Source organism: Carassius gibelio, chromosome B10 (genome assembly GCF_023724105.1).
Source record: "Carassius gibelio isolate Cgi1373 ecotype wild population from Czech Republic chromosome B10, carGib1.2-hapl.c, whole genome shotgun sequence".
Taxonomy (NCBI): Eukaryota; Metazoa; Chordata; class Actinopteri; order Cypriniformes; family Cyprinidae; genus Carassius; species Carassius gibelio.
Genome location: NC_068405.1, coordinates 9,737,640 through 9,756,863, shown reverse-complemented (window position 1 = coordinate 9,756,863; position 19,224 = coordinate 9,737,640). Strand labels below are relative to the sequence as shown.

At 38.5% G+C, this 19,224-nt stretch overlaps 1 protein-coding gene across 2 annotated transcripts in view; it reads left to right on the top strand.

The window, feature by feature from the left end:
* Nucleotides 1-18,943, top strand: part of gnaz (guanine nucleotide binding protein (G protein), alpha z polypeptide) — a 37,549-nt gene extending 18,606 nt beyond the window's left edge. The window contains exons 1-3 of one of the 2 annotated variants that reach the window (XM_052567077.1): nt 1,131-1,309; nt 2,259-3,551; nt 15,741-18,943. In XM_052567077.1, coding sequence (XP_052423037.1) covers nt 2,829-3,551; nt 15,741-16,085 — 1,068 coding nt within the window. In that variant the 5' untranslated portion in view covers nt 1,131-1,309; nt 2,259-2,828 and the 3' untranslated portion in view covers nt 16,086-18,943. Of the gene's footprint in view, nt 1-1,130; nt 1,310-2,258; nt 3,552-15,740 lie in introns of those variants that run through there. The other variant, XM_052567076.1, reaches the window with a different exon arrangement.
* The last annotated feature ends 281 nt before the right edge of the window (nt 18,944-19,224 follow it).

Sequence of the window (19,224 nt, the reverse complement as noted above, 5' to 3'; positions counted from 1 at the left end):
TAAATGGCATAATGCATTCAAATGCTGTCAGACTGAAGAACAAGGTGTTATGCAAGGATATGAGCAAATGAATGGGAGGGTATTTGGTGTGAGCTATCCTGTTGCTGGGGTGTTCTGTGTGTTTTTTAAAGGAACACTCTGCTTTTTAAAAAAAAAATAGGCTCATTTTTCAACTCCCCTAGAGTTAAATAGTTGAGTTTTACCGTTTTTTAATCCATTGAGACGTTCTCTGGGTCTGGCGGTAGCACTTTTAGCTTAGCTTAGCATAGATCATTGAATCTGATTAGACTGTAGCACTGAGAGTTTCTAGATTTTTTCCTATTTAAAACTTGACACTTCTGTAGTTACATTGTGTACTAAGACAGACTGAAAATGAAAAGTTATTTGGTAATTTCTGAGCGAGATGCTGATGGTCTAATCAGATTCAATGATCTATGCTAAGCTAAGCTAAGCTAAAAGTGCTACCACCAGACCCGGAGATCGGCTGAATGAATTAAAAAAACAGTATGCAACAGGTGTTGTTATGCAACTACTAAATGGGATGTTCTGAGTGGTTCTTATGGTGTCTTTATGATGAGAAATACTGTTTTGAGCAGTTGCTTTGGTGGTACAATGCACTGGCTAAATGGGGTGCTCTGACTGGTTCTTCATCTGTTGCTTAAGTGTTCTAAGTTGTTCTTAGAATATTGCAGTGTTGTTGCTATGCAGTTGCTAAATGAGTGTTCTGATTAGATATTTAGTTGTTACTTGAGTGAAACTGAGTTTGCATAGCTAGAATCATTTGCATTCACATACTTACACATAAGAGTTTGTTTCAGACCTTTTGAAGAATTTATTTATTTATTTTGCTATGGTGGGAGAAGTGAAAACAAAAATGGCAGAGTCAAACACTGACCTGACTAAGCCAACGGAAAACATCCTTATTGTTAAGCCCTGCCATAAAAAGGGGTTTGTTGCATTTGTTACATTGGAATGAGTTGGAAAGAAACACCTGCTGGTCTGAGCCAGTTATTTTCCACCATGACAGTAAATAAACAGTCCACCTGCTATCAGTTAGCTCAGTGGTTGAGGCTTGGGGAACGGGAGAGTAGAATGGGCGGTACCAGTTGCTTCAGGGCAGGACATTCATCTCACATCTGTTTCCGTTTCACACCCTGGCTGCCTTTGCTCGTGTGTGTCTGTTTGAGAACAAATGTGTGTGTGTGGGCTTTGTGTGCTGGAAAACCATCTTGGTAGACCAGAATCTATGTTCCCAGAGAGATGCAGGTGACCAGGAAGTGCATGATGGGAAAGACTTACTATGGAGAAGGTTAGATTTTTGATACAAACCATGATCTGAGGCATGTGTGTGTCTGTGCCTGTGTTTGAGAAAGCAGAAGTGTGTAGCAGAAGTATATTGTAGAGCTAACAGAGACTGACTGTACTAATGACCATGTTTGTTCATGTTTTGTTACTCGTGGACACATGAAAGCAATTGGTGTCATTTTTCTTGGGTTTGTGACAAGTGGATTTGTTTATTCTGCATGTGCAATTGAAGTGTTTTTGTTGAAAAGATTTCTGTGGTGTGCAACAGAGCACAAAATCTAAGCCCGCACTTAATCAACCTATTTACTTTAATAAAGCTACCATAAAAAGTAGGTCTTGATTTCTTTTTCTCCCATCACCAAGGTCAGTGTAGCCAGTAGCCAAATGGCTATTTACAGCAGACTTTGTTTTGGACACTTCTGGAGGTAATATAGCCTTTTTTAAATGTATTTTTCCAATTCAATTTGCAGTAATAACAGCAAATAAAGATGGATCTAAAAAGAAGCCTTAGCATTGGGATGCATCTAGGAGATCTTGATTTGACCTGCGCCCTATGTGCCCTTGTCGAAATGCCTCCCAAAAGTGGGTGCCAGCAGTGTTTCATTCAAGTCTGACTCTATCCTTGTATGAAACGTTCACTTCTCACAATCCAATCAATTCTACTTGGACAAAATCAAGTCCTAGTTTTTTCTCATTGTATATTCTGTTTCAGAAATACGTCACATTGCAGAGGTAAAGCTGGGTTATGAATGCATGTTTTATGTTGACTTTGAAGTTAAGAACCGTAAAGTGATTAATATTAAATTTTGTAGGAACATCGTCCAGTCCAGAAGGTTTAGGAAGGTTTAAGATCTCTCAGACAGAAACTTTCTTCTTAAAATTTTTAGTTTTACTTTCCCTCCTCTCTTTTTGATGATTACTAATGTCTTGTTTTTTTTTTTTTTTACCTTCAGGAACATGGGCCTTTAGCTGCCTCACTGGCTTATGTAAGCAGGACGATCTAGTACACAGACGCCCAGAGACATTCCATCGGACAGAAAGGGTCTGAAGAAAATTAAAGGAAGGGAGGAGTTGACAACAGATGAATCAGTCACAGAAATACAGGGAAGCACACTGGACGCAATGAGGGAGGAGAGCGAAGGAATTTTACGGTTTCGACTTTCTCTCGATGAACACTGACAAGTCCATTTAAAGCCTGCCGTGCTCAGGGGAGAGAGTCCCCTGATATGAACCCCAAGTCCTTGGGATCTGGAAGGCAAACACGCGCTTATGCCAGGGCCTGAGTGGGTTTTCCACCATGTCATGGTAGCATTGTACGCCAAAACATCAACCGTTTAAAAAAAATTGTAAACTGTAGACTTGGACAATGCATGTTGTGTAACACCAATCTGAAACTGGTGTCCAGCAAAAGCTTCCTCTAGCATCAGCTCCTCTGTATCACCATATATTTTTACATTGCATACATTTACCGTCCACTCTCCCAATTCCTGGGATTACCAGCTCAAGTCCAGGTGCAGTTGACCATGGGGTGCCGGCAGAGTTCAGAGGAGAAGGAGGCCGCCCGGCGCTCACGTCACATTGATCGACGCCTGCGCTCAGAAAGCCAGCGGCAGCGGCGTGAGATCAAACTTCTGCTGCTCGGAACCAGCAACTCTGGCAAGAGCACCATCGTGAAGCAGATGAAGATCATCCATAGTGGAGGCTTCAACCTGGAGGCCTGCAAGGAATACAAGCCCCTTATCCTCTACAACGCCATTGACTCGCTCACCCGCATCATTCGTGCCCTTGCCACCTTGAAGATCGACTTCCACAACCCCGATCGGGCTTACGACGCAGTGCAACTATTTGCCCTCACCGGACCTGCCGAGAGCAAGGGTGAGATCACGCCAGAGCTCCTGGGGGTGATGAAGCGCTTGTGGGCTGATCCAGGGGTCCAGGAGTGCTTTTGCCGTTCCAACGAGTACCACCTAGAGGACAATACATCCTATTATCTAAACGACCTGGAGCGCATTTCTGCGCCCGAGTACATCCCAACCGTCGAGGACATTCTGCGCTCACGTGACATGACCACTGGCATTGTTGAGAACAAATTTACCTTCAAGGAGCTCACCTTCAAAATGGTGGACGTGGGCGGCCAGCGTTCAGAAAGGAAGAAGTGGATCCACTGTTTTGAGGGTGTGACTGCCATTATATTCTGTGTGGAGCTCAGTGGCTATGACCTCAAGCTTTATGAAGACAACCAGACGGTAAGGAGAGCCCAATTTTGAATTCAGGCAATTAGTGCGAACAGATAATGTAGACAGAGACACATGAACGCCATGTTATCTACACTAGGCTACGTACATCTCTACAGTAAATTCATCTTTTCCGTGGCACTGACAAACAAACTGCTTTTATCATCTTGCATTCACATTTCCTGTAGCACACAAGTTTCTGTTTCATTCAAGCTATTTAGAGACCTAACAGTACCCCGTTAAAAGACCAACATAGCGTGTTGCGTTTTAAACACTGATCTTCCTAGTAGATTTGGACTGAATTAACCATCAAGGCTATACTGGTAATCTAACTTCATCAGAAAGACAATGATGGGCGACCAGCCAAAGCTGGTTGTTGGTCTTAGCAGGTCTCGCAGCCTTTTGAAGATGATGTTTTGACTCTTGGATCTTAGATAGGTTCTGGGCCCTTTTCAGCAATTTAGACTGGGAGATCACCTGGCATCAAAACACAAATTAAGATATTTTTGATAAAAGCTTTCTGAACGCTGTATAGACAGCAACGCAACTACCATGTTTAAGGCCCAGAAGGTAGTAAGGACATCGTTAAAATAGTCCATGTGACATCCGTTCTGAAAGCTATGAAGCTACAAGAATACTTTTTGTGTACAAATAAAACAAAAAGAACTTTATTTTACAAATTTTCTCTTTCACGTAAATCTCTGCCCACACATTCAAGAGAGTATCACAACACATGCATGTGATGCGGTTGATGCAGGAGCAGCCATTCTGATGTTGTGGTACTCTAATGAATGCACGTCAAAGACTGACACAAGAAAACAGATTGCCAAATAAAGTGTTTTTGACAATTACATGTGACAATTGTTAGCTAACCATAATTTGGCAAGTGCACCCCAGACTGGGAGACCACAGTAAACTAGCTAAAACTAGCAAATTAGCTAAGAATGAGTGTACAACTGTTGAAATTCATGTTAGCTTAAGCTAGTCTTTACAGAGGACTTCCCATCAATTAACAGCAAATGGTATTTACAGAGTAAACCCGGTTATATTTGCCTCCAACGTTAATTAAATGTGTGTTTATGTTGAGATTTGTCTAAATGACCATCTAACCACATACTTTCTCTCTCCATGTGGTAAAGCTAATTGCTTATGAGTGAGTTCAAAGACTACATACCTGTGTGCGCTACGCTAAACCTTTTCCCTCGACTCACAACAAGAACTTCCAAGCAGTGGATTAGCCTTGAATATCAATTAGAGTAGGGGAGTTAAAAATAAAAGTGTTCTGCGAGTCTTGGTGGGAGGGAGGGGGGATGTATAAGAGTGATAATTGAGTTCACAGTGCAAGGTGTCAGGGTGTACCCGCGAGAATTATCAGCTTTAGCACTGGGGAAAATCACTCATGTGATGGGGGTCAGAGAAAGTTTTGTGTGTCTTCTGCTAGAAAGTTTGAAAGAATCAGGAAGTAACAAGCTGAAAGAGAAGTGAGGAACCTGTAGGAAGGAATTAGCATCTCACTGGGGAATGGTGAAACAAGAATATATTGAAGGGGGAAGGGTGAACCTCCTCCAGTGGTTTTTGCGTATTTGCCATCTTATCTGGTTGAGAACCGTTGCAGCAGTCAGAGATAGCTTGAGGTAATCTTCGAATATGATTTATTAGCACGTTTACAAGGTGCGTTGATGATTTTCATGGTAGATTTAAATGAAATTAATGTTTTTAAAGGGCACATGCTCATATTATGCAAAATTCACTTTTACATGTTGAACATAAATGTGTGTTGGAAGTGTGTGTACACAAACTCCCTATAATGATAAAAATCTACCAGCTCTCTTTTTTAAAATCCCCATTAATCATAAGCAGTGTCTCAGAACAAGCTGTTCCTAGAATCCGTAAAATGTGACATCACATTTTACAAGCTCCACCCACGACTGTTGACAGGCACTGCCGTATTAGCAGAGACTAGACATATAATGCAAGAGGATGGGAATCATGGCTAAAACATACATAAAACGAAAATACTAAGGCTGGCCAAGTTAATGTGTTATTAACACGTTAACACATTAATTAATTGACACCTACCCACCCATCAAGTGTTATCCCGCGCCGCACTCTGCTGCGATGGGTCCCGCGGTCATGCAGGTCTCTAATAGTAAGATGCCTGTAATGTTATGATCGAGGTTCTGGACTCTGAGCATAATTTGTTTTTCTATAACAAACTATAAAATATTTTCTATAAAAACGTTAATGTCCTGGCAGTGACAAATAGCTTGTTTTATATTTAATTTAATTACATTAATGTTGTAAGTTGAGATTTAGGCTACAGTACATTTTTTAACTGCTACTATGTAAAAGGAACACTGCTGTAAAAAGCACCTTATTTGTTTAAAGTGTTTGCAAACCAAATTTTATTACACTTTTGTTAATATAGCAGTAGGCCTACTTTTTAATGAAAAAGTGCACAATGCACTACTGTTGAATGCATTATTAGTTTTGTGCATATTAATGCAATTAATTGTGATTAATTGCAGACAATAATGTGATTAATCGCAGACAATAATGTGATTAATCGCAATTAAAACATTTTATCATTGCCCAGCATTAAAAAATACATACAAAAACAAAACCAAATTAAACCCTGCGGCTCGATGATTTACTTATGCGTAAAGATCATAGACAGTAAAAGAAATGGACACAGCGATCCCATTGGAACTCAATTGAGACAAATGAAGCCCAGTTTTAGCGTTTTTTAGAACTTCCGTTTCTGACGCGCAGACTCAAACGAAGCTTGACGACGTCAGCAACCTGTCTGCCAGATGTAAATCTTCTAGTAGCTGTGCGTGAAAACTGCCATCGTTAATCTTGCAGAGACGGCGAGCTTGAGCGGGGAGTTCTTTGTCGTGAGTGAGCAGGAGTAAGTATTGTGATTAATTATTTTGTATAGTATTTTAAAATGTAAAGACAGTACGCCACATTAAGTTAATTGCCTGCGAGCTTCTCCTCCTGTCTGTACGGTAATGCGACAGAGAGCCGAGTGGTTATGACGCAATCGTTAGCCTATTTTTTACAAAAACTGTTTATACGGGGCCATAATGTAACATAGAAGGTAATGGAGCCCTTTATACATTGTCGTGTATCTTTAGAGATAAATAATGGACAAACAGAGTCTTTAAACGCCTCAGATGTAAAGTTATTCGCTGTCAAAGTGACGCCAAAATGAATGGGAGTCAATGGGAAAGGTAATGCAAGTGAAGTTCTGCTAAAAGATGGCAGCCCCCACCCGACTTCAACTTCCGGTCGAGTTCCTTGCCCCTTGGTAAAGATGCATCTTGCTTTATGGCAGATCGCTAACTTATTAGTGCATTACCGCCACCTATCTCTCAAATTGACCATTGACACTCTTTCTACAATCTTAATTTGGAGTGTCAATGGTCCACTTTAGAGATAGGAGGCGGTAATGCACTTATAAGTTTGCAAAACTCAGAAAGTTGAAACTAATATGGTTTAAAATGCATGATTTCAGCACCATTAACATGGTAATACATATAAAGTGATGTTTTTAGCAGAGTATCCAAAGTACAAGCTGTAAAGGCACAGTCCTATTCTGGAAAATGGGCAGGGAGCAGGAGCTAATTTGCATTTAAAGAGACATGCAAAAATATTTTGGGCTGAAATTTAAGAGGCACGTTTTGGGGACACCTGAGACTTATGTTAAATCTTGTAAAAAGGGGCATAATAGGTGCCCTTTAAAGTCAATAAATGGATTGTATTTTCTTAACATAAGTTCTTGGTTTTACAGTATTGCGAATGGTGCATCATTTAGCTTTAGGATATCTTAAATATCCTGTTTCAGATATATATTATATTATGGAAGTAAAACAGCTTGCTAATGTCATGTAATGTTTTTTTTTAAAGATACAGTGGATAAATATGATACATCAGATTTTTCCCCCCATGTTCATGAGAAAGTTGTTGTTGTTGTGCTAAGTTTTTTGCTATCCTTGACCATCCAGGAAAGGCTCGTGGAAAATTTGGGCTAAACAGGGCCTCACGAGTTTCGTAAACATACGCTAACAGCTATAGTAGATGAGCGTGTGTTTGAGCTCCAGGGTCTGGGGTGAGCCTGTGAATTAGATTACTCAATAAGCACTCATCTCTGAACTGGCCCACATGTGCTGCCGCTTGTGTGCTGCCAATCTGCTCTGGTTCTGCCAATATTGAGCAGAATTTGTGAAATGACACTCTGCGCATTCACTCACTCGCACGCATCGGGTGAGGCAAAAGGGATCAGTGCGGTCACCAAATGATTGAGTCAGAGTGGCAGAGAAGGGTTTAAAGCAATGCTTCGTGGTCTTAAAAAAGTCATTCTGAATGGACTGTCTGTCACAGGGAGAGATACGAACATTAGAAGAAAAATTGAACGACGAGTCTCCAAAGAATGTTAATAGGAGGCAATCGTGGTGACTTGTGTGTTAAATAGACAATTTTGACTAAGATGACAGGGTCGGGCAAGAGACACTAAAAGCTTTTGTGCTGCAGTAATGTGTCTAGACAACCACTACTGTATATATGACTTTTGAACACAGTCATTATATAGGAAAACATGACTCTATTAAAATGTCTGGCTAAATGAACAGCCGATTTCTCAGCATATTAAGCCTGTATACAGCTACAGGCAGAAGTGTCATGCTCACTAAAAACTGATTTTTGAGCCAAGTGGTTTTGAATGGAACAAATAAATTAGTCACAATTGCTAAATAGTCATGAAGTAAGGTCAACTGGTTCATCTAGGTTATTATTATTTTTTATATTTTATTGAAATAATTGTAATTTTAGGCTTTAATTAGCATGCTAACAGTGTTCTGTTTCATAGCTGTTAGACAATTTGCATGAAAAAAACCCTCTTGTTTTTTTATGTTTTGTTTTTTAAATCCATCCCCTTTAAAGCACCTCCCCTACAGCAAAACACGTTGTTCACAGAAGGGTGTCTTTGGCTGTTGTTTGCATCCCAAGTAGGTTTTTGAGTATCCCATTGCATTGGGGGCAGTAAGATTTGATTTAAAGTGACAGTAAAAGCATAACATTACAAAAGATTTCTGTTTTAAATACATGACGTTGTGCCATCTTACGTGAACTAAAAAAAAAAAAAAAAAAATCCAGGTTTTTCCTGAAAAGCCCTTTTTATCACAGTTACCACAAACATAATCAGCCACATAACTGTTTTCAACATTAAGACTTCTTTCAAAAAGAATTTTTTTTTAAAATATGTAGTGGGGATATTAATTTAAATCATATAATAATCTGAATCCAGGTCTTAAGGCAAGTTTTTCCAAAACACAGCAAACTCTCCGAACCTTCCCCAGATAATGAATTACCTCCTGCGTGTATCTATATATTTCCATCTGTCATGAGCTTTGCAAAAAGCAGTTTCACTCAGGCTTAGGTGGAGCAATATTTTATAGATGGTGGTTCTCCAGACATTTAGGAAACATTTTAGTTACAGCATTAAAATCCCATGGTCACACTTTAGTTTGGGGACCAGTTCTAACTATTAGCTTTGACTTTTGCCTCTGTTTACTACTTATTTGCTGCTTATTAAAAGTTAGTTAGGTAGTTGTTAAATTTGGTAAGGATTAAGGGATCAAAAATATGGTCTTACAGTATTAGCCATTAAACATTAAACAGTTAGTTAATATAAATTAATTACTCACCCTCATGTCGTTCTAAACCTGTAAAACATTTATTAATCTCTGGAACACAAATTAAGATATTTTTGATGAAATCTGAGCACTTTCTGACAGGGACAGACTTTTGAGTGAACTATTCCTTTAATGTGTGCTTTATAAGTATGAATGAATAGCCAATATGCATATGCAACAAGCAACAAGTTAATAGTCATAATTGGTCCCTAAATTAAAGTGTTATCAGTCCCACCTATTATGATTTTCACCATGCTTCACCCCTACTTTTAAGTAATTGTTTGACCTAATGAAAGCAAATTCAACAGATTTAAATTAGAAATGTCCTCTCTTCAGTAGTCCCACAGTCCCACATTAAGGGAAAGCTTATTCCTGCACATCTGGTACAAAAGCTTTCCAGTAATTCACTGCCACAAATGTAACTTTGCAGTTGTGATCCGCTATCATCTAATTCTGCTAGGGACTTCAAGCAACAGTTGTCAATTTTGTGGCGCTGTGTGTTCTATCTTCTTTCCCCCTTCAACATCCCTTTCCAGTTTCCTTTTTTTTGACCCAACCCTTCCTTAAAAAAGGTTTCCAAGGCAACTGTTGCCAAGCAACAGAGCAGTCAAACGCTCCTAATCCTGGGCGGTTGACAATGAGCTGTGACCGGGAGGAGGGGTTTGGGGGGTTTACATGGTGCGTGGCAACCGGAGAGAGGATAGAAGTGCGCTCGCGCAAGCAGCAGTGAATGTGTGCTTGTGCGGAGAAGGATACTGCGAGGAACTGCACTGCGCAATAGTTGGTTGAAGCAATGCAGCTCTGGTGCCAGTTGGCTGGGAGGAGTTGGAGAGAGACTCAAGAAATGGGTCATCATGGGAGGGATGCTTGGGCAACATGGAAGGATATATTTGGCTTTGAGGAAGTACACTGATGGAGGACTTCTGCCGTCTCCCACTTTATGACTGACAAGAGCCATTGAAGCACATTAGAATATTTATTTTCTTCAGATTTTTGACTAGACAGCAAAAACAAAACAAAATAAATAAATAAATGAATAGGGCTGCCCCTTAATAGTAGACTAAGCATTAGTCAACCAGAAGAGGCTTGGTTGATAAAATGTTAATAGTCGCTTAATTGCAGAAAATAAATAAATAAAAATCCATATTGGCGAAGACATGTGGAACGTTAACGGCTGGTCTATGTGGTAATACAGTATAGGCTACTTCAGGCAGGACATCAAAACACTCGCCTATTATTCATCAACCTCAAATATGGCTTATCAACTGCAATATGTAAGTATTAGCAACGTGACATGGCTGCTCTATCTAATGTTACCCTAGAGAAATATGCACTATTGAAGTGTCTGTGGGGAGTGTGGAGGCTGAACTCTCACTGCAGGACAGATGGTGGCGCCGGTGTGCTCACTTGCTTTTAATATATTTTGTTATTTTTGCTAATACAGATAAGAGTAAAACATCTTTCAAATCTGTAAAGACTCTACGTTTATTTTTGTGCACTCACAGTAACAACAAATCTTTGCGCTTTTGTAAAATAATGAAAGCAAACAGGATGTGCTTTCTGCCATCGCAGCCTCTGTGAACTTGAGTGCGAAACTCCCAAACTCTGTATATTTGTTTTACAGACATGAAATATATGTATCTATAGAGAGAGAGATATCAACTTTTAAATGAGACAGTTTAAATGAAAAACAAATATTCTCAGATCATGTAATCCGTATTAAAAGTGCAGACAGACGCATCCACTGCTGCAAAGACGACGAGTCAGTGTTGCAGACTTCATCTCTTAAACCGAGAACCAATAAATTTACCAATAAAATCTTAAAATGTGAATGCAGCCTACTTACTGTATTTCCCTGACACGTTCATAATCATAAATTTTTCTGTCGCTGTGCTGTGACACGCTTAAATGTGTGCTTGAGTGCTTATAGGCTACAGTATGTAAGCAATTAAAGGCTGATTATTATAATTCTTTTATGCGTCTGTTTTAGATAAAACTGAATGGGTGTTTACCTCCACTCATTGTACATTTTGCTATGAAATAGTTGCAAAGGGTACAACAAGCAATGTGATATAATTTTGCAGAAATGTTGTGCTAGCCACGTTTTTCTAATGAGCCTGGGTTGCAGTTCCTATAATAATTTAATGAAAAGAAGCAATAACAAGGCGAGTTTCTAAGTTCAAATATGGATAATCTTTGTATAATGTTCTTATCTTCAACAAAGGAAATGTAAACAGGGCGGAATAAAGAGAACGAGAGACAAATGTGAAACACAAAGCATGGCAATTATGAGCAGGTATGGTGCAAATTTACATTACAGCTCTCTTGATGCTGCTGGGAAGACTAAACAAGAGTCATTTGTACTCTGCTTCAATGAAATGGATTTTCTAGAGCGAGACAGCTCTTATTTACAGGAAACAAAGCATTAATACACTGTTGAACCTCCTTATTAATATTTAAGCCTAATGAAGGCTTGTGTCTTGAGTGCGCAGGGAGAGGCCGGGCGTCACGCTGTGTGGTGTGTGTCAGCGGGGCACCCCCTCCAGCTGGCTTCCTGCCTCCTTTTCTCTTTCTTTTTTTCTCTCTCATCTCCTTCTATCTCTCCCACACTTAGCTCTGGAGAAGGCTGTAGTTGGAAACACCTTGAGCTTCGACAAAGCACTTCTACCCATCCCCTGGGCTGCGCGATTGGTTAATGGACACCTTTAGATCTGCAGGGACGTTTGGCTAATGGTGTGACCTGATTTCAGAAAGCCCAATTCAAGGCCATTGGAGGGCCTCTCTCTGTAGGCATAAAAGTGCACACTTGAGCCTCAGCGAAAATCGCACCCTCTCGCAATCTGGCAGCTGGCTAGACGTTATGGGTAAATGTTTGTGTGTTTATGAGACACACATTTACCATCTTACATGCATCTTGTTGGAAATAATTATAATTTGAATAATAATATTGTATTGTAACAATGAATTAGTATTATAGTAGCTTTAAGTAAAGTGTAACCAGATCATTTATTCAAAATGTATTTCGTAGAAATATTAATTTAAGATGTTAATGAAATATGTTTAACACAATTATTGTATTACAATATTTTCAGAGGGAAACTGGCAGAATAATCAGTTAATTTATTTACTGTAAAGGTTTAAACCGTAAGAATTGATTTGATTGAAATAAACGGTGAAAAGTGCAATTGATCTATCTTCTATACATCTATTTACCTATCTATAGAGAGAGACTGTAAAAAATCTAAGTATGAATAAAACTAAGCTTACTGAAATAAATTTTACAAGAAATAATTTCAGCTCCACTATAAAATTTAATGTTTAGTTCAATATGTTACAGTAGTTGCTGTTTTTCAAAAATATTTCTGAAATTTTCTAGAATTGTTTTTCTTAGAAATCAGTGTTTAAACACAGTTTTTATTCCGTTTATGTTAGAAATGAGTATTTATACATGAAAATATGTATTAATGTTTTAGGAAAGCGGTCCATCACAAGGAAATTGTTATATTTGATGATCCTTGACGTACATTTTAAAAGTTTCAACCTTGAACCTCAAATCTTAAACCTAACCCATGCATCTGATTGGTCGCTGGCAATGTGCTCCAGGACCAGCAGGAATAACCTTGGCGCTGCACTAAGGCAAAAGAAGGAGACTTAAATTCTGAAAAAGCCTCAGTGATGAGGTCTTCCCAACTCATTTTCACATACTGCACTCTCGCTCTCATTGATGATCTTGTGATTTGCTTAAAGCACAATGATGTTTTGTGTAACCTTTCAAACAGCGGCCCAGTCTTCATATCAGATTCCTCCCTCGGTCACAAGCTGCTCGTCCCAACCACGTGCCTGCAGCCACTGTGGGAGGGGAGCACACAAACCACTTACACGAAATGTGGTAAACGCTGCACACTATATATCGAATAATCAATAACTGCTTGTGCTTGTCACGAATATATCCTGTGACTTGATGTGCCTTCTTTAATTGTGTCTTAAGCTTTACCTAGGCAGCTAAACTAGATTATGTAGTAAATTATGTTTAGTAAACACTATAAACATTAAAATATATGCAGACATCGCCTTTTTGGGGATTCAGATGCATTACTAGGACGGATGATGGTATCTTAAAAGGCTCAGCTTATGTCGCCAGCAAAATGGTTCTGCGTTTTTAACAGGTGTTATTTACCTCTTGCCCTCTGCCTTTGTTTTATGGGCATTACCCTGGCAAACACAGCAAGGTAATTGAACATGGGCAGGTGACTAATTAAATTAGATAGGGAACTCAGCGGGGCTAGAGAAATAGAGGTTAATAACCTCGCTTGGCCATATGATGCTTGCTGAAATCGACATGATTCTGTAAGATGCTTTTGCTTGTTGTTTCTCTTAGTTTTCTCTCTTTTTTCATGTTCGGCTTTTAATCTTTTTTCTTTTCTTTTTTTTTTTTTTTTTTTTTAGATTTTTAATGTTTAGAAGGTTATTATGCCTTTTAGTCCTTTTGCAGGAAGGGACAATTATTTGCAATGGGTCCTGTTATGGCCTGGTTTATCTAACTAAATATTGACTGACGATTGAGCCGTACTCAGTGTTTACACAAAGACTGTTCTCTGGTCAGCTAATCACCCTGCATGTTAGATAAGGTATATTAGGACGTGTCAATGTTCAAATTATAGTCAAAGTATTATGCCAAAAACACTGTTAGGATGGAACAAAGAAACATAGTACATATACAAAACAAAAATAAGTACATTGTTGTGTTTATGGGGTGCATTCTAATGTGTTAATGATTCGTTTAAAAAATGCATTATTTTTCACATAACTTGCCTTTATTCTACCCTGGTCTGTCGCTTCTCTTTTGAATGCTCCGATGAGTTCCTGTTTTTATGAAGCCCTCTGATTGGTCAGCTGGCTCAGTGTGTTGTGATTCGCTAAACCGCCTCGAGTGCGCATCTAAACGTCTCGCCCTTCACCTCAGAATGTGCTCCGGTTGTATTGAAAACAATGGTGTCGTCAATATTGCGTATCAGTTTGAGCCTGAATGAAACCCAGAGAATATTAGTGAAGTGTATCGCGCAGAACCTGAGCAAGCACGGCTCTTAATGGTACTCTTTTTGTCTGTTGTTATCTCATACATATAGACACGCTGTTATTTGTCAATTCTATTGCTTATGTTAGCTTATAATATACGTTTTTATCCTGAATAAAACTTTAATACACCGCGGCAACCACACGTGCATCCATGTTTAATGCTTTTCCTAGCTTTGGGAAAAATATCTATGTCTATATGCATAAAGTGTTTATTTGGAATTTGGAACAGTTTATTGGAAATGACGGGATGATAATCGAGAGAGCTGCGCAACATGGCCCCGCCCACTTTGTATAATATTCTTTGGGGTAGGGTTTATGTAAATTTCTGGGTTCGTGATGTAACAAACCCAGGAAGTAGCACGTTGAAGTCCCTACAAGCCGTTTATGTAGCCAATAAACTGCCATATTTAAAAGACGATATCTCTTTTTGCATCGAACTTTCAGCATCGTAACTTTGCAGATATTGTTTATGATAAAACAGCAACATTACACACTAACTAACGTTAAAAAAGTGAAATCGCAATCAACCACCCCTTTAAGACATAATGACTTTAAATGTAATACTGAAAAAAACTACAATTAAAAATAAACACATGTACTTGACATATATGCTAGTCAACACATCAAAATAAGTGTACTTCAATTACTTCGAATGTATTTTAAAGTTTACTTAACTGTGTTATTAACTACATTTAAATGGAGTATAATTTCAGCAATTTTAATAATATAAAAATGACTTAGATTCTAGAAGTACACTAAAAGTGCACATTAAATGCACTTCTTTTTCACAAGGGAAGAAACAAATTATTCACAGATTCATGAATCCACCTGCAAATGTTACAACATTTTTATGCCACCAGAAGAAACATTGCTACATGTTTGCTTCCTGTCAAAAGAGTCCAACCCAATATCTCTATGACCTTCCTGCCCCTCATGTTCCTCTTATGGTGCATGTCAACTATTTTTGGCCCATTTTATTGCCTGCAAAGGGAAAATTGTAATTCTGATGGCTCAGAAAGTAATAGCACACTTTTCCCTCAAAAAGCCAAACAATCTGAGGTATCATTCGTGTAGCACAAACAGTGCGAGATGAGAATTTTAATACTTGGGTTTAGAGGCTTATTCAAATTCATAACCCGGAGTATGCAATAGTAGGTGGTGAGTTTGTGGGAGCAAAAGCACATTGTCCTCTGTTGCCACAACAATGAATGTCCCAGCTTGTAGTGATTTGCTGTCCTCACACTGGGTCATCTCCAGCCCATCGTCTAGATCTAGAGTGTCTCTGGGAACTTAATACGTTACCCTGTTTGCTCTCTTTGAGGTCAAAGGCCACTGGTTTCATCAACTCCAGAGATTTTCCCCTTGAGGGAGCCAGGTCCCTTTTGTTTGCGCTTCAGCTAACCATTTCTTGTCTTTGGTTTCCTCACAGAGCCGTATGGCGGAGAGCCTGCGTTTGTTCGATTCCATCTGCAACAACAACTGGTTCACCAATACCTCGCTCATCCTCTTCCTCAACAAGAAGGACCTGCTGGCCGAGAAGATCAAGCGTATTCCGCTGACGGTCTGCTTTGCTGACTACAAGGGGCAAAACACCTACGAGGAGGCGGCCGTGTACGTGCAAAGGCAGTTTGAGGACCTCAACCGCAACAAGGAGACCAAGGAAATCTACTCGCACTTCACTTGCGCCACTGACACCAGCAACATCCAGTTTGTGTTTGACGCGGTGACGGACGTGATCATCCAAAACAATCTCAAGTACATTGGGCTGTGCTAGGACGAGGGGACGGGGAGAGGGGCGGCGGGCGAGGCATACGGAAAAAAGCCCGCCTGTCGATCGATCTGAGTGCCCTCAAAAACGCTTGTTGAAACAGGAAACTCAGATGAGGCCCAGAGGAAAGGGCTCCATGCTGCCATCCTGCTAGATTTATCAATGTCAAAAGCGTAAAGGGCAAAGGGGATTTTACAAGGTTGGTATAAATGTGTTTGCACTGAACATATGAGTATGTAGACACAGATACACATAGACCATTGATACGTTTATTCACACAAAACGGACTTCAGGATCAGCCGTCAAGCACATGTTTGACATGGAAACACTGGAAACAGATCTCCCTGCTCCTCTCTTCCCTGACAAACAGCAGGAATTCCTTAATGTTCAAAAAAAGGGATAGTTCACCCGAAAATGTGTTCATTTGCTCATGTCATTCCAAACCCGCATGACTTTCTTTCTTCTGTGGAACATAAAAGGAGGTGTTTAGCAGAATGTTCATGCTGCTCATCTACATACATTGAAAATTACAAAAATAAAATAAAATAAAAAAAACAGCAGAAAAGTAACTTATCCTTTTACATGTCTACTTATTATTAAGGAATATGTTTTAAAGCCATATGTTAATAATTCAAATTAGGTGAATCACAGCTGGTAAAGTTACAGATATTATAGTTGAACCACAACGATGATTAAAACAATGTTGTTTAAAGTTAAACTTTTCATTTGACATTATTACAGAATGCACATTTTAAAAGTGTTCTAAACTGTGTTAAGAAATACAGTCATGAAAGTCGACCCTCTTTAAGAACACTTAAGGGGCCTTTTATTTCATTAGTATTATATTATCGGCAAGTACTGTATAGTTTTTAAATATACTGTATATACACTTTTAAAATTTAAAGTGCACATTCAAAACAATTAGGTGCACTCTTTTCTTAAGGGAAGAAAAGAATGAGTCTTTGGGTCTGTCCCAAATAACCACACTCATGGTCTTAGCCACTGGAGAGTGTGTACACTGTGCATGTAACAGGAAGTAAGTGCGCAAGACCAGGGCACAGAATCCCCACTTCCTCTTATATCACTTCAGAGCAGTATTTGAGGTGTATCCCATCATTCATCATGACTTGCAAAGGGTGCAGAACATTCCCAGAAACTTTCCAGAAATGCTGAAAACTTTAGAAAAATGTTGGACATTTTTGGAAAGTTTCCACCCCTTTGCAATCCTATCATTAATTCACAAAATTTACAAACAAGCATAAAAAATAAAATAAAAAAAAAACATCTTGGCAAAAGAGTCAAACCCTGTGGGATTCTTGTCCTTCGGATTCCTCTATTTATACAAATTGACTCTGTCACTCAACAATATTATTAAGTCTTAAACATTATATGAAGTATTAAAGCAATTTGTGCATAACAATTGGTCAACACAAGTCAAGTCTGCATTCATAATCTTGAATATGAATGAGATTTGTGAGATTTTTGGTGAATAATGACTTCAATTTGAGTGGGGTTTTTTTTTCATGCACATCTATCGTATGATTTCATGAAATTTGGAATATAGATTATATGGACTGCTACTATGGTACTTTTTTTGCATTTCTGGCACTTAACAGCCCTTGGTCGCCATGCAATGTCATTAAGTGGAAAAGAGCAGCATGATCATTCTGCTAAACATCTCTTTTTGCATTCCACAGAAGAAATGAAGTCATACAGCTTTAAAGTGACCTGAGGGTGAGAAGATGATAAAATTGTAATCTAGGTGAACTGTTCCTTTAAGTTTTGTCCTTCTTTATAGGGTCTTTGATTTGCCTGATTTAAGTAACGCTGCTTTCAGAGATGTTATGAAGAGTTTATGAAAATATAATTGTATATGAGAGAAAATAATCCTGAGAGAAAGAAAAACAACAACAAAAAATTATGATGTCATTTGATTTTGCTCCAAAGGTGAAAACTGCCGCTGTCTGAATATGGAGTCAAATGGCTTTTTAACTCACATTCACACTGTAGTTTATTTTTGGCTGTCTGACCCCTAGGAATCAATCTGTTTTCTTGTTTCTTTTTATTCTGTTTTCCCATTGCCTAAAATAGGATGTAATCCAGAGTTTTTAGAGCAAGCATCCTTCTTTCCATGAGAGCGTTACACTGACGTGAACATTAAATGTTTCATAACGTTCATTCCAGATTCAGAGAAAAATAAACAGTGCCAATATCAATGTAAATAAAAAAAGGCCCGTCAATCATGTCACTTTTTCATTTTTTTTTTTTTATGGACAAAAAAAGTATACATATATTGTATCATTAAATATGCATGAATTTGTTACTTTGGGTTTTTGATAAATTATAGTTTGATTTGCTTTCTTATATATTTAGTTTTACTAACATGCTCCAAAATATATCAAAGTCAAACACTGTGTAAGATTGTACAGTTGTTTCCTGCGAGGTATTTTTTGAAAAGAGTTTTATGTGCAGAAAGAGTCATTTTACGTCCAGTGCAACCTAAACTCTGCATAAAAACATGAAAAGAGGATTTACTCCTCGGATTGGGACTGAATCGGAAAAAGAGAGAAAAAAGAAAATCTATAAAAGAGCAGAATCTTTCTATTCTGGTGTCATTTTGAGTATGTGTAAATACTATGTGAGGTACACTTTGTGAGACGAAAAAAAAAACAAAAAAACAACTCAATCACTTTTTAAGATTTAAGGCTGAAGGCAGTCCTCCTTCTGTTCAGATATGACGATGTACAACAAACCCAAATAAGGGCTTCAGGATTGATTTTACAGGATGTCCACCAAAAAGATAAAAACAAATAATAAAGTATAAAAGAACAATAATAGTGAATAAAAATAATTATGCAAATGTTGTTTGTGCAGCAGGTTTGTTTCTTTGTGTTGGGGTGAGTGTGGCTTCAGGAACTCTTCGTAAACGTAGTTACCAATAATTGCTTGACACTTTTTCCACATATAATAATAATATTGGCTATTTATTCAAACTTTTCTGTAAGCATTAACAACCACAAAATTGTCACCCAAAAATCTAATTTAAAGAATCATAAGCTTATTTTTAGGAGCATTAAAGGAATCAAAGAAACCAATGGATCCTCTGCAGTGAATGGGTGCCACCAGAATGAGAGTTCAAACAACT